Source organism: Wolffia australiana, chromosome 17 (genome assembly GCF_029677425.1).
Source record: "Wolffia australiana isolate 7733 chromosome 17, ASM2967742v1".
NCBI classification, from domain to species: domain Eukaryota; kingdom Viridiplantae; phylum Streptophyta; class Magnoliopsida; order Alismatales; family Araceae; genus Wolffia; species Wolffia australiana.
Window position 1 is genome coordinate 9,334,981 of NC_135851.1, and position 21,167 is coordinate 9,356,147.

The 21,167-nt window shown below is 36.0% G+C and overlaps 1 protein-coding gene across 1 annotated transcript; it reads right to left on the reverse strand.

Moving 5' to 3' along the window:
* Window positions 1-472: 472 nt before the first annotated feature.
* Window positions 473-2,998, reverse strand: LOC144714418 (protein EMB-1-like). The gene is made up of 2 exons (XM_078589154.1): window positions 2,816-2,998; window positions 473-832 (listed from the first exon to the last, which is right to left on the reverse strand). The coding sequence occupies exons 1-2, from the start codon at window positions 2,928-2,930 to the stop codon at window positions 675-677; spliced, it is 273 nt and encodes a 90-aa protein (XP_078445280.1). The 5' UTR covers window positions 2,931-2,998; the 3' UTR covers window positions 473-674.
* Window positions 2,999-21,167: the final 18,169 nt, after the last annotated feature.

The window sequence follows — 21,167 nt, forward strand, 5'->3', positions numbered from 1 at the left end:
CTGGGAAAAAATGTCACTATGATGCCCATTTTGACCAGAGGCACAAGTAAATACAACGAACTCTGGGAAAAAATGTCACTATGATGTCCACATTAGATAAAACTGAACTAATTGTTGTGGGTGAAAATATTTTAATTTTATAATGTCCATTTTAGATAAGACTGAACTAATTGTTGTGGGTGAAAATATTCTAATTTTATAATGTCCATTTTAGATAAGCCTGAACTAATTGTTGTGGGTGAAAATATTCTAATTTTATAATGTCCATTTTAGATAAGCCTGAACTAATTGCTGAACTAATTGTTGAGGGTGAAAATATTCTAATTTTATAATGTCCATTTTAGATAAGCCTGAACTAATTGTTGAGGGTGAAAATATTCTAATTTTATAATGTCCATTTTAGATAAGCCTGAACTAATTGTTGTGGGTGAAAATATGTACATAAAATTAACTCTGGAAAACAAGTCACTATTATTCCCATTTTAGATAGCCGGGTGGGCTAAAGTATAATTTACACACTTTTAAACAGAGTCACAGGTAAATAAAAGAAACTTTAGGAAAACATGTTACCATTAAGTCTATTTTACATGGTAAAAGCTAGATAGGTAGAAACGCAGTTACTCTATGTAAGCTGTGACGACTATGACGACGATGACGATGATGACGATGACGGCTTAGGTGCGGTACTTGGACTCGTCGATGTTGACGCCCTCTTGCTCGGCGCGCTCGCCGCCGGTTTGCTCAGTGGTGCTGAGCCCGCCCTTCCGGCCCATCTCCTGGTACCCCTCCGTTCCCAGCTGCTCCCTCCTCGTCTGTCCTCCGCGAGACCTCCCTGAACGTCAACGGGCGATGATGATGACGATGACGGTGACGATGACGTCAAACAGGAACCAGGAGAAGACGATGATAATGGGGTTTATGTTGATGATGATGATATTCTTGATGGTGAATAAGAAGGTGAATATGTTATTGATGTAGATGATGATGATGGACAAAGGAAAGAGGAAGAAGAGCAAAAGGATAGTTAGTAAGAGGAAGAGGAAGATCTTTAGAAAAAAGAACATTTTTTTTCTTAACGATGATGACGGGGACGAATAAGAATTTGTCATGATGATGACCATGAAGAGTTTCCCATGATGATTACGACGTTGAAGAATAAGAATTTGTCATGATGATGACCATGAAGAGTTTCTCATGATGATGACCATGAAGAGTTTCTCATGATGATTACGACGTTGAAGAATAAGAATTTGTCATGATGATGACCATGAAGAGTTTCTCATGATGATTACGACGTTGAAGAATAAGAATTTGTCATGATGATGACCATGAAGAGTTTCTCATGATGAGTACGACGTTGAAGAATAAGAATAAGAATAAGATGAAGAAGAAGAATTTGTCATGATGACGGTAACGTTTAAGAATAAGATGAAGAACAAGAACTAGTGATGACAATGATGAGGATGTAGGAGAATAAGAATAAGACGATGAAGAAGATTTTTTCATGACGATGATGATGATGTAGATGAAGAATAAGATGGTGGATAAGAATTTGTCATGAAGATGATGATGATGATGTAGATGAAGAATAAGATGGTGGATAAGAATCTGTCATGAAGATGATGATGATGTAGATGAAGAATAAGATGGTGGAGAAGAATCTGCCATGAAGATGGTGATGATATAAATGAAAATTTAAGGTGATGACGAAGAATCCGACATGAAGATGATGATGATGATGCAGATGAGAAATTAAGATGATAAAGAAGAATTTGCCATGACGACATTTAAGAATAAGAATAACATGATGAAGAAGAATTTGCCATGACGACGTTTAAGAATAAGAATAACATGATGAAGAAGAATTTGCCATGACGACGTTTAAGAATAAGAATAACATGATGAAGAAGAATTTGCCACGACGACGTTTAAGAATAAGAATAACATGATGAAGAAGAATGTGCCATGATGATGACGACGTTTTAGAATAATAATAACCTAATGAAGAAGAATTTGCCATGATGATGACGACGTTTTGGAATAAGAATAGGATGATGAAGAAGAATTTGCCATGATGATGGCGACGTTTTGGAATAAGAATTAGATGACCATGAAGAATTCGTCATGATGATGACGACGTTAAAGAATAAGATGACCATTAAGTACTTTTCATCATGATAATGGCGTTGAAGAATAACAATAAAATGGTCATGAAGAATTTTCCATGATGATGACGACGTAGAGCAATAAGAATAAGATGATGAAGAAGAATCAGCCATGAAGATGATGATGATGATGATGATGTAGATGAAAAATAAGATAATGAAGAACAATTCGTCATGATGATGGTAACATCTAAGAATAAGAATAAGATGGTGACAAATAATTCGTCATGACGATGATGACATTGAAGAACAAGAATAAGACGAAGAAGAAGAAGAATTTGCCATGACGATGATGACATTTAAGAATAAGACTAAGATGAAGAAGAAGAATTTTCCATGACGATGATGACATTGAAGAATAAGAATAAGACGAAGAAGAAGACTTTGCCATGACGATATTGAAGAATAAGAATAAGATGAAGAAGAAGAAGAATTTGCCATGACGATGATGACATTGAAGAAAAAGAATAAGACGAAGAAGAAGAATTCGCCATGACCATTTAAGAACAAGAATAAGATGATGAAGAAGAATTTGCCACGACCATTTAAGAATAAGATGAAGAAGAACTTGTGATGATGATGATGATGATGATGATAAGGGAGATGATGATGATGAATAAGAAGGCAAGAACAGAGAAGGGATAAAGAACCTTCAGCGAGGTGCTCCTGAGCTTCCAAGCTCTTGCCGCCGGTGCCGCCGGGCACTACAGTTTCGCCCTGCTTAGCTCGGGCGTCGAGCTGCGACCTCTCCTGCTCGGAAGACATCTTCTTCTTCTCCTTCTTCTCTTTCACTTGGAACTGAAAGTATTACAGTTCTACGCTTAGTAGTACAGTTCACGTTGGTGAGTTTAAAGTGCTCGGCCGTTGATGGGTATTCATAGGCGATGAGAGGCGGCGGTTTGAAGCGGCGGCGACACGTGTCGGCTGGAGAATGAGCGGCGACTGTGGAGGAATGACACGTGGCGGGGTTGATGACACGATGTGCCTGCTCGTTGGAGAGGGCTACACGTGGCGGCGAGCAGCGAGGCGGCTCTGATTTTGGGCCGGCCCGGGCTATTTTTTTTACAAAAAGATATAACATTTGCCGTTTCATGTTCCATCAATCCTAATTTTTCACAAGTGATCGTATATTGAACCTGCTCAGAATTTAGATAAATGAATAAAATATTAATGTGTAAATAATTAGTCCATAGGTAGGATGTGTTACTGCTGTCAATGTTCATCATCTGATTCCTCTTCCCCATCATTGATGCCTTGTAGACATAATTTCACATCATAGATCCAACACTTCACAATGACCAAAATTTTGATGCGGCATGCATTGATTTGCAACCATTTGAATGTGACAATTGCACGTCTTGCCGAAGATATCATGCTATAGGTGCAAGAGATGGGGATTTATGTGGCAGCAAAGCATGCTTCCAACTCCTTTTGGCTGGAGACATAGCCTGAATTTTATTAGAATTCCATGCATCTGTCCCATTGTTTCCCCTTAGTTCCATTATAAAGAGAGAGTAAAAATAGAGAAAATAAAGGTAAAAACCTCTATCTGCCTTCCTCAAGCAGTTGACTAGGTGAATCATGGGTATTGTCGGCCAATGTCTCTTCATCATAATCAGCTTAGTCATTTACAAGAATGTGGAGCAGCCCTTAGAGAAAAGCTATAGCATCACTTTTTATGCTCGTATTAAGAGATCTCCCCCATGAAGGAGTCCAAAAGAGCATCAATGGTTATCACCCTGTTCTCCAAGATGAGGTATGTGTACTTCTTGAGTTTCACCTTTATACTACAACATGCATCCTTAATTGATAACATTTGTGCAGATGTAAACTTTCTTACCCCTTAGAAAATGGTACGCACATTCAATAGCAACAACATGCAGTTTTTGTATTTTGTCAATCTTCTCACCAAGATGATGTCTCCTGTTATGGTAATTTTTTTTTACTGCATGACATGTTGTGTTACCCCTTGGAATGTATGTAAGATTCTGACCAAGTCCTTAAGTAGTTCCCACTTAAATTGGGAACCCTTGCCATTCTTGATTCTTCTAAGGATATGCATTATCATTGTAATCAACCTTGTTCTTTGATATTGTAGAATTCAACATCTTGTGATGATGGACATCATCAGAGACGTCGTCCCCAGATTACCGAGACGATGCTCTGATACCAAAATGATGTCGGACATCATCAAAGACATCGTCCGATGGTTACCGAGACGATGTTCTGATACCAAAATGATGTCGGACGTCGTCAAGGACCTCGTCAACAGGTAATTCCCTAAGGAGATATGTAACTACGTGATGATGTGACCTAGGTGAATGTACGTGTAGGCTCGACTCGTGGGAATTCGCTGAGCTCCGAGCTCCGGGATGGGCGACAAGTGATGGGGACAGTGACCTTCTGACCCTCGTTGAAGCAACGACATCGACTACGAAATCGAACGGAATAATTATGTTGGCACTCACACGTAACGAACGGGCTCGACCCATACCTGGGAAAGACACTCAACTCGTAGTTTTTCTCAATAAATATTTCTCTCACCTAATTCTAACCCGAGCGGGGGGAGTGCAGCCGAGAATATACTGGAAGACATAATATAACTGATGAGCAGAGGGGAACGATGTACCTCGGCGGCAATGTCATTCGTCGTCAGTGTTTTCGTTGATGCAATAGGGGTCGGTGTGGGTGAGTCGGTGGAGGCGTGCTGAGAAGTGGGCACAGTGTAGCTCGACAATAGGCGGGAGTACAGTGCTGGAGTGGTAGGTCGGAGATCGGAGGCGAGGGGAAAAGGTAATGAGGCAGACGCCGACACAGCGGCGTGGCCTATAGCAATGCCGCGGGGCAATGCAACGGTGTGGCCGGCGAGATCTGAGGCGGGCACGGCTAGCAGGACTTTGCTGCATGGTCGGGCGGCCCTTGGCCGGCACGATTACGCAGTTTGCTGGCGCAACTGGGCGCTCAGCTACAAGGTTGTGCAGTTCGGTCGAATGGTTGACTACTCGGCAACGTGGACCACGCGGCTGATGGTGGCACTGGCAGGCCCGACTATGTGGCTGAATGCTTGGCTGCACGGCCGCACAGCTCGGCCACGTGGTTGATGGATTGGTTGCACAGACCGCGCGGTCGCAGTTAACGTGGTTGGTCTAGCTGCATGGCTAGGCGCTCGGCTTAACGGTCGCGCGGATCGTCCATGTGGCTGACGAATCGACTGCGCGGACCACGCGGCTACTGATGTAGGATGAGTGGGGAACAGATGCAGGGTGACGAGGTGCAACTGGATTTAGGACAATCTAGTGTAGGAGTAGGATAAAACAGACCACAAATCACACGATCGAATTCGAAGATCTAAATCCGATGAAAATAATGATTGTGCAGCCCCTTTCCTCATCAAGGGCGAGGGTATTGTCTTCCAACCACATCAGTGATGCAAAGCACCAAAGTCAATAAAGTCGAACGGACGATCGCTAGAAGATTCAAAGGCCTACTCAGTCTAAACGCTTGAAGATTCAAAATTCAAAAACTAATCCGACGGCGGTGGATGAACACTCGAAGAATACTGGATGATGAACACTGGACATCAAAGAGTGTAGGAGTACCTCAGCATTATATAGTGCGTGATGAGGTTGCGGGGAATTCTCGAAGCATCGATGACGAGCACGAAGTTGGACACTGAGAGGAGCGCGAGGGCGCGGGTGAGCGGTGTGAATGCAGGAGTGGGCGGACGTGAGGTTGGGTGCGAGCAGCCGTAAGGATGGCGTGCGCGTGGCTGGTGGCCTGTGCGAGCGGGCGGCCTGCGAAGACGACGGCCTGCATGCGGGTGGGCGGCTTGTGCAGGCAGACCACCTACGCGGGCGACGGCCTGCGTGCGGGCGGGCGGCCTGTGCGGCGGTGGTCTGTGCTGGCAGGCGGCCTGCGTGGGCGGGCGGGCGGCGTGTGGGCGGCGGCCTGTGCGGGCAGACCACATGTGCGGGTGGCAGCCTGCGAGGGCGGGCAGCCTGCGCACGAGTGGGCGGTCTGCGTGGCGGGAGTGTGGGTGGGGGGCGATCTGCGCCACGGCCGGCGGCCTGTAAAGACGGTCGGCTTGCGCGGCAGCGGCCTGTGCGGGTGGGCAGCCTGCGTGTGCGGGCGACCAGCGGCATTGACGGAAGACCATACCCGTGGGCGGGCGCAGGCGGCACAGACAATCAAAGAGCGACGAACCTAGGTTCTTCCATTGGCGGCGGAGGCAGCGGCAGCGGCAGCGGCAGCGGCAGCGGCAGCGGCAGCGGCAGCGGAGGCGGCGGCGGTTCAGAAGGGAAGATGGGTAGGGAAAATCTCTCAAGAAGAAAACTTATATTCTTGAAATAAAATTCACCGAGTACTTCTTGCAACATTGGCCTATGTATAGGCCTTGGGGAAAGAGGAAATAAGAATAAAAATAACCATCAAGTCGACCTAGGCGACGTGTTGACTTGTCATGTCAAAGGGTAGTTCTGTAGTTTGCATTGACGACGTGTCATGACGCGGGACATCTCGTGCGTAAGTGGAGGTGCGTCTGATGTCAATACATTGACGTAGTCGCCATCAGGGCAGTTCTGCAGTTGGTGTTGACGACGAGTCATGATGCGGGATGTCTTTGATGACGCTGGAGGCACGTCCAAAGACGATGCGTTGACGTCATTGACACCAGCTGCTATTAGCGTAGTCGGTCTGGCTGTGCAGACGTTAGACAGCATTGCGACGTGGCAAGCCTGTCGTAGTGTTGGTCATCGTGGGAGACAACTATGAAGGTTGATCGGACGCGTTGGAACCTCATACACAAACAATGGTGGTCATCGGGGAAGACCTCTCGGATGCCCGAGGGGTGGGCCCGTTGTGCATAGCACCATCGAGAGTCGATTGTCCTCATCCCGCGGATAAATTTTTGGATGACCTAGCATCATCAATCAGGAGAGTGGCGGCTTCGACGGACAGATGGGCAAATGCCAAGGGATGCAACTCCTTCCTTCTCCTTCCAACTCCTTCCTTCTTTTCTTCTCCCTCCTCCTCTCTTCCTTCCTCCTCCTCCCTCCTTTTCTTCTTCTTCTTGGTGAGACCTGGACGCTGGTAACTGCCAAATGAAAATTCAGATCTGAAATGGTTTGGTGCCCATCATGGCCTTATATAGGGCCATGATGGGCCCTTACAAGAGGGTCCATTATGGGGTCCATTAAGGGGCCCTCATACATGGGTTCCCTTTACAAAAAAGATAATACACTAAGAAACATAAAGAAAGCCACATGACGCACGAGGAACATAACAAAACATGATGAACCGACACGATGAAAACAAAAACACAAGCATGATAAAATGGGGAAATAAACGAGCACGAGCCCGCGAGAAATTCCAATCCGTCGATGGTGCGGTCGTGCTTTTATTTCCCCCGGGGTGTTAAACCCGGATGTTTCCATCGTGGCCTTGGCGTGCCAGTCGGACGGGAAGTGAACCGGCAGGCCATTGATGGCGATGATGACAGCTCCAATGACATCTCCGATGGGGTAAGCTGGCTCACTTGACCATCTTGTGTGTGATGTTAAACCTAGTTGAAAATTTGAGAGGAATTGTCTTGTGGTTGACTCCATTGAGCTCTGTGAAAATAATCAAATACCCTCTCAGTGTGATATGTCAATAGATACGTTTAGATGTCTTAGATTTATTGAAATAAATTTAATACAGTCGAGGCATATTACATATATGTGTATTCAAATAATGATGATCCTTAATCTTAAGCGACGTGTCCTTTCTCTATTTTACCATTCATATTAGGTTAGCAAATCAACATCTTGATGTGTAGATGGTAACCTAGATAAATCATGGCATAAGAATTTTAACCCATTAGATGCTTTATCGAACATTAAAATATATTTGCGACATTGACCTAATTAACCAAGCCTAAAGTCCTATATTTGTCACAATAGTTCTAGCCCATGTTTCTTATACTACTAAGATCAATTAAGACAGGTCCATTTTTTCCTAAATTTTCTAAATCCTTTGATCATAAAAAAATGCTAAGATATCTTTTACTAATAGTTGGTATCTATATTCATAGGAATATGAATTATTTAAGAACACAAAAGATATAAATATTATAAATTATGGAATTGGTCATTGAAAATACACATTCATGAAACACAATGTTATTAATGATTAAAAATCCATGATGTATGAAATTATTTAATAATCCTAAATGATTTCAAATTCAGTAGTTAGGAAATATGTTATCACTTTCCACTGTATTTTTATATTTTAATGTGTCAACCAATGAACTTCAAATGAGTAAAATTGACTTACTATCAAAACATATTGGATATAATTATTTTTTTTAATAGTAATCATCCAGTCATAACATTGATCTGATTGTTAATCCACTTTTTATTGTTTGTGACATTAATTTTATGTTAATACTCGTTAAAGGGCCAATATATTGGTAATCTTTCAATTTGAGCATCTTTATTGTCTTGATGTTTAATAGTCAGATAGTTATTTCAGTGGATTTCAAATAAAATAAAAATAATTATATCTCCCATGAGATTCATTTATGAACTCAGTTTTAGGGTGCTCAAGTGTTTTTCATAATCTAATTAATTAATAAATTTATAAATCACACTGAATATTAAAAATGTGCTTAGATTGTGATGATCAAGGGTCCTCTTCCCATGGAACAGAGACAAGGGAATTAATTTGCATTTAAATGGTGATTAGGGGATTCGAAGGGATATTTTTTTGGCTAGTAATTAGATACAAGTAGAGACATATTATGAGAGATATGAGGAATAGAGTGTAGGAATGATGGAGAGGTGAGATGAAGAATAAATGAATAAATAAGGATATCTTTATATAGTAAGTGTATTAAGGTATATAAAGTATGTGGGTTATGCCATGTTGGATGGATGATAGATATTGTCATGAGGGGAATTAGATTTGGATAAGTTAAATAAAATGGGTTTAGATGGGTGAGATTGTTGGACCTAACTAAATGGATGTGTGGAGGAAAAGATGGCAATGTAAATGCAATTGCGACACCCAAAATCATTATATTACACCATAATCAAAGTTATTCTTTGGTGAAAAATTAGAACCTCCACTTCTCTTTTGACTTCTAACTTCAGTGAATATTTTCACTATGAAACTTGATGGATCTTAAACTCACTTTTGTTGACAATGCCTACCAGAACAGGAGAAAATTTATGATGTTTTATACATTTTTGGGATATCCATATGGATGGGTAGAGGAGATGAAGATAATCTAACTCTAAAAATTTCAGACCAAAATTATCTCAGGATCTTCAAAGATCATACCTTCAACTTGGATCAATTCTGGCCGCTGATTATTCTCTCTCCTCTACGTGGATCAAAATCATGTCAATAAAATTCTTGGATTTGCCAATTAGCTTGCCTCAATTTCCATTGTCAATAGTCCTGAACTGATGCATGTCAAAATTGGATCTTCAGAGTCTCCAAAATGTTTAACTCGTTATTTGTGTTTGACACCTCCCAATTCAGTATTAGAAAATCCAATATCATCATGTGCATTGGTGTGGAAGTACTTTAATGGCACATTTGCTGTGACATTAAGCACAATATTTCCCTCAATCAACACATGTCCCACAAGTCACATTGAATATATTTTCATTTCGATTTGTATTTTTATCATGACACTTTTTTAGTAGAAAATTTCAAAGAGATAGAAAGTTAATCCATGACTGGTGAATTATGGCTTCAGAAATTAACATTACATAATGATTGGGTCATCCAATCATTGGCTGAGATCCAAATGAATCAGATTGTGCCTCATGCTAGAATGAAATAAATAGGGGAAAACCAATTCAAATCATGTAAAGCCTTTGGATAAATCCAGAAAACGCGTTTTGACGTTGAACATTAATATCTGTGTGAATCTGATTTTGAAAAGTTCCAAAAAATACTCCAACATCAATAAAAATCATAATACTCTTTTAAAAAATGTTTTAAATGCATATAAGCATGTAATATCAATGATAATAATGAAATTATTTATGTTCTCACTCAATTCAAGTTATTGTTTCAACAAATCAAGAAATTATACTCAATCTTTTAAGGTAAAAAATATTACTGATACTTTTATATCCAACTACTTAAAAGGTTACTATCAAAAATTAAGTTTTGGTACTCTTGTCAAATTATTTAGTGACATATACTCCTAGCTCTGGGAAATCTTATTAATCCATAGAAGGCACTGTTTCTTATAAATATCCAAAATAATTCCTCTATACTTGAAGATATAAGACATTGCACCACATATAAATTTTCATTGAATAATGCCTTAGTCAAATATTTGGACATATTTTTAGAATATAAAATGATGCAAAAAGTATTCTAATAATATTTAGATGGTAATAGTAGTGCAAGGTCTAAGCATCTTATTATCTACTCCTTCAACAGGTATAAAATTGATATGTTTAATTCTATAAGTAAATGGTTAGGAGATATGGAATTAAACAATATCTTATGAAGGGTATATTTATTAACCAATCATTTAATAGGTTTTTCCTCTACCCATATTCTCACTCTTGTTGTATCCCTATAAGTACTATCATCCAACAAGACATTAACATTATTCAAGTTGAAATAATATTTGTCAGGACCTTATCATTTTGGTTTATAATAGCAAAAAAGCATAATAAGGCAGTGAACTATTTTTTCAAAAAAAAATTAACATTATAGGATGTATGTCTATTTCTCAAATTTTGATGATTATATCTAAGAAAGGAAGAAATATATCTGACATTTTTATAGACCTTCGGGTTATTCTCTAATCCTGTCGTAGGTATTGTTGGGTTCTGTGCCTTGGTTCGACCGTGGAAAACACATTCCATGGATGCGAAAATCGTGTCGATTGGTTCACAATCGATCTTTAAAAATAACATTGAATGTACCTTAATGGGGAGCTTATTCCACCCTTGACATGCTCACTATGAGAGCGTTCCAAAGCTTTTCACGCATCCAGCCTCTAGAAGTATCCACACGATCACTCGGCACTTGGATCTCCACCTCTTCCTCTTTAACTCTTCTTGGAGAGTCTCTCCTTGGTTAATGTAGAGAATGAATAAACGGAGAGGCTCTCAAATCAGGCTTTCATGGGTGCTTAAAATGAGACCCCTTTCCCTCTTTATATTTCACTCAAGGTTTTTCTCAAAAACTCAACAAAGTAAAATATATCCACCAATGCCCTTATTACCTTGTGTGTGTGACCCTCTAGGCCCATGTAACATTCTAGTTAATAACTTTAGTGGCCCAATAACATTTATTGGTCAACCTTATTAATTAACTATATCAACATATAGATTAATTAAATAAGGATCGATTTAACCCAATCGATAGGTTAAGTTTCCAACTCATGGGGTGCCAAGCTACACCTCATGCTCTAGAAGATACCGAGTAGTCTCGAACTCTCTCATGGAACATTTACCGTCATCGGTAACCTTATATGTATAATCCATCATCCGTGCGAGACTCTTGAATGACTAAGTGTATGATTTATCGTCAAACCCTAATATGTCATTCGATTAGTACTGATGCGTAACGGGGACCACTGGAGAATGCCTTCTCCAATATTCTCACAACCCTAGCCAGGGATTTTTCTGCATCGTCTTCCTTGAGTCAATCTCTTCTTACACCGAGGGTGGATGATCCCATCTTGACCACTCAATCATCTCCGTAAGCTTCTTACTACATCTGATCTATAACTTATTTGAATCCCATGATTAGAGGCTTGTAAGTCATAGTCAAAACGTAATCATCTACGCATGAGATGCCCTTGGTGTCTCAGGTCAGTGGATCACTTATACAACCGTGACTTGAATCAACCTGATTGACGTTTAAGTATAGTACCATTCAGGGATTCATACGGAATCAATTCAGTGAACTCTTTCTCGAAAGAGCATCCACTATCTGTCCTTAGTGTCGCTACACTAATGGCCACACTAATAGTTACTTATTATCTAAGTAGGATCAGCTAGTGCTATTCTATTAGGATAATTCGATGTCTATCTCGAATATCCATCGAATAGGAATATTTTGAATACATGTTTAAAGACTAGTCATCACTGTATTATGATCTCATCATAATTCACGAAGTCATTGCACGTATTCATGGACTTCATTATAAACATCACACGGAATAATAATGAACACAAATCTTTTTTTCAATGAACTTAAATAAACATGGCAGTATCATTAGCTTGACAGCCACATAATATCCATTAGGTATCATATATTTTCAAGAGCCATAATCTATATCAATGCCCCAATGACAGTCTAGATCACCAAAGACTTGAGCATTATGAAGGCTGATAGTGCATCATAAGTGGAAATCAAAAGTGATTTGTTATTCACCACAGGAGAAACCACATCCCAGATTATGTTATCATTAAATCCTAAATTATTAATTTCCTTCCTAGTAGATTCACTTCAACACAAATATTTCACTTTTCAGGAACAATTTTTTCAAGATTTTTGTGTAGAATACATTCCAAAACATTTCAAATAATTCCAGATAACAGTATCAAAAATTTCAACATGTCAATGTTAATATGACAGCTACATCAATCACAATATCATTGTCATTAAATTTTGAGTAATACTCAATTTCTATTGAAATGTATGAAAATATCTCAATTGAAGATAATATTTCCTCAAATACAATTTCAGTAATTCATTATCCAAATCCTGAAAGTTTTATTCCCTCAATCTGATAAAATATATAGTAACTTACTGAAAACCAATTTATGTCATCTTCCTTAAACTTGTGTCACTCTCTTTCAAACCAATCCAACTGTTCTATCTAATATTTAGATATTTCCTATAAAACTCACCAAGAGAATAAAATGTATCACAAAATAAAATGTAAAATAAATTAATATTTCCAACATATTAATATTGTCATAACAATATCTTGGTATTCATTAAAAAATACAAACCTTCTAAATATTTCCTGGATTAAAGTATTCTTATGTATTGGTGACTTTTCATCCAGCTGTGGTTGTCAATATTTTTATTAGATCTTAATTTCTAACAGATTTCAAAGAGAGAGAATATCATGTGTCAAACATAAGCCAAGTTATTTATCAGTTCATACACACATATCTTTTGAAAAAATATCTACATCCCGTGCTAGTGGAAAATATGATGTTGATTAACAGTTTGTTACTTATTCAATCATTGGGTTCATTCTGTATTGTTTGATGGCTAATTATGGCATGTATTTTGATATCCTTCCATCAAATACTATGCTTTCTTTAAGTTCCATAATTACATTTCAAACGCAAGTTACTACATTAAAAAATGCTAGAGTCACTTCAGCTATTTTAAATGATACCATATTTAAAAAACTTTAAAACTGCATACCACCAGATAAATGGTCTCAATAAGTGATAACACCTTAAATTTGGTCTTTTTTTCATGCTATTAGCTCAATTTTATGCATTTAAATAGCTTAAAATGGTGTTGTTATCATATATTTAAAATGGTCTTCTCCCCTTGGCTCCTATCCATTTTGCGGTGTGATCAGGATGGCACAACGATGATGATGGAGGTTGAATGAAGCTCACCAAGGTGAAGGAGGAGATTCGACGTGGTGAGGATCACGTGGATATGTCTAGAGGCTGCACACATGAGTAGCTCGACTCGTCTCGCTCGAGGATCTAAGAAATTGCGGATGAGGTTCAATCATATGTTTTTGTTTTCATGTTTTATTGATGTTGGTGCGATTCCGTTTTAAGTCTTCCGCTGCATGAAATCCTTCTATTCATCCAGATCAAGGCCTTTAGAACCCAACACATATACTATGCAAGGGATTAGCCACCTCAATGGAATCTTTCATTCTAGTTAGAAGAAAATTATCAAATTTCTAGCATTCCCTGATACGTAGCGCCAATGAGTTTTTTATTTGTTTGATTTGAGAAACAAAAGTATGCCTCACGCTTGGGGCCAATGAGCTATTTGATAACGAGTAAAAATAGCACATCATTTTAAGTTTGATATGAACAAAACATTTGTTTTTCTATAGGAGTATGAAACAGAGGTAATTTCAAATTGGAGATAATTTATGTTTTATTTTTGAGTGGAGTTATGCTTCAGCATCACAAATGATTTTTCTTACACATCAGAAGGGCCTCTATGATATTTATGTTTTTTAAAATAAGATCTTTTTACTTACCCTAGGATCCAGTAAAAAAACATTTTTATTCCTTAATTAAAGATGAGATAAGTAAGAAAGATATAAATCAACATAACCATCATAGTTTTATTTAACCTCAATGAAAAAAGGGTCGTAAATGGATAATTCAGCGATCTGATATGTGTTGGATCAGTTGTTTTTTTACCTAGTCACTTTGTATTGTCCTTTTGTCTACATGAGAGAAAAGTCAATTCCATTGGAGAGCCATATGCAATGTACAAAAGATGTTTGTATGTTTATTTAAATCTTTTTTTTTTCTTAGCTTGAACCAATCATTTAATACGTAGAAGTCATTCATTCATAATGGATAGTAAAGAATTAGGGTTATGATTCGCCAACTTGCTAGTTCTTTATGAGGCAATAGCAAGAGAATTCATCCTGGAAGCAGACAAAATACTGAAACTTCGTGAAACCTTTCCAAGGAATAATGTACTAAGTACCAATAACACTGTATCGGTTGTATCTAATGATATGGGAAGGGATGTTTTTATGTAAGCAACAAAATCCCATGCTTATGGTCTCATTCATCTTGTAGCAGTCGTAAATAGAGGGGATTTCTAGTCAATAGTAGATTATATTCAAACAACAAACAAAGCATAATTTTAAATTTCTGTAAATTAATATTCGCTATTTTAATCCAATTAAAATATTTATTCAATTTAAGGCAATAATTAAGAATTATTAGGTTAGGATCTATCCAAATCGGCCATTATTATCCGATCATATGAATATATGAAACAAGAAACCAAATATGAAACAACTTATCAGAAATGCAACACATCCAATATGAATTATAATGAAATCTCCCACTCTTCAAGGATGCCCTCCGCATCAAGTAACATGTATTAAGGTGTATGTGTGACTCATATAGATCATGAGCTCAAACAAACGGAACAATTGTTCCACTATCAAGGACCAGAATGAATAAAAAGAGAGAATAAAGAGGATGGAAAAAAATGAAACAATAATGCTTACTATTTAAAATGAAAATAAAAGCATTCTTATATCCCTCTAATAATTGTGTATAATTTTTTTGGTTTCTGTTGGTCAAAATCCAATCACCTTAAGTTGAGGTGAAAATCGAAGTATTATCCTCATATTCTTCAAAGAATAGACTAACATGGTCACCTAGATAACCAAATTTCATAATTAAATGTCACCACAGTATGTATAGCTCTCATTGTGAAATGACCTATTCTTATATAATTTTTTGGGTAGAGCCAAAAGTGCAAAGTGTACAAGTTATCAAAAATATGATCAAATGGGATGGAAGAAAATGCCCTGATGTATAGAAAAGCCCTCATCGTTTAAGAAGTGACAATACAAACGATGGAATCCAATTTTTTCTTCTAAAAAATTATGATCGCTTTTACATTTTTTTACCATTCAAATTTATTCTTTACACACACAACCAAAAGACCCCACTGGAAGAACTAATAAATTGTGTTTGGGAAAGTTATACTAATAAAATCCATTCGAATTTAGATTTTATGTATCACAATAATTTGTTTTGTTGTTAATAGAACAGGAGGGGAAAATGAGGAATGAACAGAAGTCAATTAGTTGTTCATAAAGGTTTAACTTTATTAAATGAATAGAATTAAACAAGGATATATAGCTCATAGATGCCCAAAAAATTGTTTATTTGTATCAAGCTTTCGAGGGGCTTATTCAAGACTTACTCACACTATTTATCAATAGAAAATGAGAGGTTTAGTTTCTTCCTATAGAGATAGATGTAGACAAAATAGAGATTTTTGTCATTTGTGAATCACTCGAACAAATGTGGTAACTCTGGATAACGAGGTTTCCTCCAGTTATGGTTGACTGATACATAATCTGTACAAGAGGAAATTGATTCTTAACCAAAAAATATTTCCACAAATAGCTACTATGAATAAGAATTGTCTTTCCATCCTTTCGGAAAAAATCATTAAATAAAGTAGATTTTTAAATCATATATAGGAATGGTTGAAAAAATATCCCCGGAGGATAAACTCCCACAACACAGACTTAAAAAATTAAGATAAGTAGAGTAAATGAATGAACATGCTACAATAGTAAAAAAAAGATATGACTTATTCTTCGACTTCTCCCTTTTTATTACAACACAATAATTAAATATAGATTCTAATTATAGTATTTTTCAAAAACTCCAATGTTGAAACAATATTGAAATTTTTTTGGCCAATTGAAGAGTATATCATGTCTATTGATTTCCGGTCCTAGGACCAGTAGCTCTAGGGATTGACTTGGTTATCTTTAATTGTTTCTCATTATTAAAAAAAATGTAACAAAGATAAAATATTAAATTTTATAGAAATACTAATAAGTCATTGTTGTTTAGAGGTTGATCTATTCACTCATATAGATAATATTTTTCCTTGTTCGCTAATAAATGGAATAAGTGAATGATAAGCCTAAAAATGAGTGTAAAATGTCATTGATTTAACGTTTAGACTTATACAATAACATTTATAAATACCCTTAATCACTAAGTATAGAATATAGAACAAGAAAGGGGTCTAACAACAAGGAGGCAGAAAAAAAGAATTTTTATCCAATTTTAATGAATTAATTCAAAGATGAATTAATTTTGCAATTAATAAACCTTAATTATGCTTAATAATGTTTTTAATTAATCAAAATCAAGTAAAAAACTTAAATTTGATTTTAATTATTTTGGTCAAAAATCTCAAGATAGAATTATTTGAATTATAAGATCATATTAATTCGGATTATTTATTTCCCAATTATTATAAAATTTTAAGACAATTTTTATGAATTAAATTGGGAATTTAATAATCAAGAAAGGGATTTTTAAATTGGACTTCAAGATGAATGAATTTTTGAATCAAATTTTGTTTTTAGGTTTTTTATATATTAAAATAAATATCAAAACAATAAAAAATGAAATATAGAGAGAGAAACTAGACAAATGAACCTAGAGAGAGAAAGTGAAGAAATTGGGGAAAAGGTGAAATCTGACCGTAAATTAAAAATCTAATAATGCAGAAATGTTGAAAATTGATGTAGAATTAAAGATTAAAAACCAGATCTTGAATCAGAATCAAAATGCAGTGCAAATTTCATTCAAAACCACTTCTAGGGCATGTACATTTCGCCCATGCCTTGGCGTTTTTATAATCGTTCAAAAAGAAGTTTGAAATACAAATCAGAAACTTACAAATTTGAGTGCAGAATCAAGAACTGTCGACTTCCAAAGCAACGCTTGTGTCCTTCGTGGCCAAATCCTTGGAGAGAGCTTCAAAAAGTGAATTTCGCCCTTTTCCAGATGTCTATTTAAAGCTCCAACCGTTTGTATTGTAGAGGGAGAAAAGATGAACCTACCCTCAAAATTTCAGCCCAATCAAACATCTAGATCTCTAGATATCGTCATTTTATTGGCGCTTAATCTCCACCGTTGGATAATTTATCTCTCCTCCAAGATGCTTGGAAATGGCGCTTTCTAATTTATTGCGGAAATTTTCCTCATTTTCCCCCTTCTCAGACCACGTTCTGACACGTATTTGTCCGCGTCTGTCGGCCGCAATCGTTGGAGAATATTCGTTCTTTTTAAACGGCCAGGATGATGCCATGTCGCCCTTCTCTTATTTTTTTCTAAAAGAAAACAGAAAAGGACAAAATAAGCCGCAATATTTGATTATTTATCGTCGATCCCGAATGCATTTAATGCACACGGCTAATCGACGTCGCATCATTTTTAATCACATGTGTCGGTTAGCGCGTGCATTAAATGCACGTAGCTAACTGATTCGCGTGCAAAGAAAAAACACTTGTGTCGGTAAATGCGCGCGGCTGACTGACGCGGTATTTATAAAAAAAAATCAATACATGAATTTTTGCTGACGATGCCGATTTTTTTTCTTTTCACGTAATAATTTCCTCATTATGGCATAGCGATTACAATACCATAATGAGCTAATAATGCTCTTCTTTTTAATATATATATATAATGCACCCACGTATTTGCCCGAATTTTGGGCGAATGACGTGGATGCCTCTTGATTTATATATATATATTATAATTATTATAAAAATACCAAATAAATAGCATATATATATTATTTAAATACAAAAATTCATTTCTTCACTAAATATTGGTCAGAAAATTATATAAAAATATGAAAAAATTCCAGAGAAATTAGGAATGCCGTTAACAACTTTAGCCAAGTATTTAAGGCCCTGTAAAAAATATTTATTCACCGAAATGAGGTTAAATTCCATGTAAAAAAAAATGATAAAAATTAGAAATCATAGTAAAATCAAAGTGTAAGTCATTTACCTTCATTTTATATGATAACATGCAAATATGGTCATTAAAACACATAAATATAATGTAAATTTCATCAATTAATCATCTTAATTTGCAAGTTATCAGTAAACTCATGTGTTTATAATCAATTCAATCGCCCAATTCAATTGGGGACCAAATGCCTACAAAAAAGATTGCTTAGTTTAAGAAATAGTTGCTTGGCTTAATCCATAGTTTAGTCCTTATCTTTAAAATCCTATTTCCTCATAATTACTTTTTATATACAATTGAAATAGGTTTCCGTGATATATTTATATATGTTATATTATTTGTTTTTCTATAGATATATATATCTTATTTTTAATGTTCTACTCTATGTTAATATGTTATGCTATAGTATATATAATAAATGGCTTCTTGAATGTGTCTTGAATTGAATGAAAAAGATAACATGATCTATTCTATCTATCTATTTCTCCACTTCCACATGAATTGTGTGATTGTTACAATAAAGACAATGTTTTTATAAATTCTAGTTGATCGGGTGTATTATATCAATTATTTTACATACCATATCTAAATACACCCGGAACTTCCTTAGTGAAACCATTCTCATTTCTACCGCACATGTTGCATTTTAAAATTACTTGAACTCCGACATCTTTACCTTGGGTCATATACCTCCTTTGATTTAGATTTTGGACTGACTCAGCTCTTTTCTCTTCAACCCAAACTGAAGAATAAGAAAGGAAAAAAATAATAGAAATTACTCAAATTTCATTTCTAAAGTTTTAATTATGACGTAATATAATTATTAACTGATACAACTTTTTCTAACTATGCATAGATTTTTTGTAGTCTAATCAATATGACTTGATTTATGTCTTCATATTATTTTGATTTTTTTTGGAGGAACATCTCTTTCTCTTATGCCCATATTTATATTTCAATCTTACTGATAAAATTCTATCTTAGACAACCTATCAGATGCATATCCTTTTAGTCATTATATTTTCTTACTATTCTAAATAAATGAAAGAAAGGCCAGCGATATAAATGAGTCACGGAGACCTGTTTGTATCTATAATTGCATTTATTTATTATGATGTAAAAAATTCGATTTAGAATTAAATAATAAGAAACATACATAAATAAAAAATTAATTTCTATCAATAAGCCTGCTAAAATAATCGTTTAAGGAAAAAGGAGAGGTATAAGTTATTCCTGAATATAAATATGAATCACATGTGAATTTCAATGACCCTTTTTGGCAACTAAAATGGAGAAGAGCCTTAGAATACTCGAATATATATAAGTAATAACAATGTATATATACATACACAGTTATTCCAAAAAATAGTGATCCTCTTTTATAGATTTATATGGAGTGGAAGAATGCCATGTCGCAGAGATATAATAGTCAAAGTCAAATTTATTTTGTAATACTATAATTGAAATTCTTTTATATTACCTGATGTGTAAAAGACAAAATAAAAAAATTAAATGAATATTTTTTGATAAAATTAAATAAATCAATATACCTCGTGAAATAAGTATTCAATAATGCAAAAATTAATTTTAAGGCATGACTTATCGAACTTAATTTTAAGAAACAATTTGGGAATATTACACAATTTTATAGACAATTCTTGAATAGTCATGGGAAAAAGAAAATATCCAAAACTTTCAGATACGTCATATGCACGTATGTAAAATTTATTGGCGCAGTTGGTTAAAAATAATATAATATAAAATTAAAAAAACTATTGTGAGGGTTTGGTAAATGTGAATGATTACACAACCATCAACATCAATGAGGGCCATTTACATTTACAAAAAAGATGATGTCGGGGTACTGCAAACATGTAATATCAATATCAGTGAGGGCTAGGATGATTATTTTGATTGATGTTTTAAATGTACAATAAAATCAAATTTACTAAAGAGTACGGTTTTAATTTATGACATTTTGGCTTTGATTTTAATTGATAAAATGTATAATAATCTTTTACTCAATAGAAATATGGCTAATTAATGCTAAGTAGGGATCACCTCAAAAGGGAATGATGATTATGAATTCAATATCCTTCAAATGGTGATTCAAGAGATGAGAGGGGGTACATATACTATTTGAGGTAGTGAGATTAGTGAAAGGATGAGGTAAGAATCTATTAGCTAATATTTAATATGATTCAGATGATTAATATAAGGGATATCAGGTAGGAGCTAGTGGAGAGAGAGAGAAACAAACGATGAAGTGAAGAATTATGGTGGGATGACAAGGTGAATAGACATAAACTACTCAATGTATGTGTAGAAATGGATGAAAATATTTATGAAAGTATGCTGACCATGAAATTATGAAATAGAGTGATAACGATAGGCTCTAGAGGCTACAATGATGATGTAATGTAATGTGATGAGATGTGATGAGAGGATGCTATGGATCTAACCCACTAACAATGGTGAACATGAAACAATGTAAGGC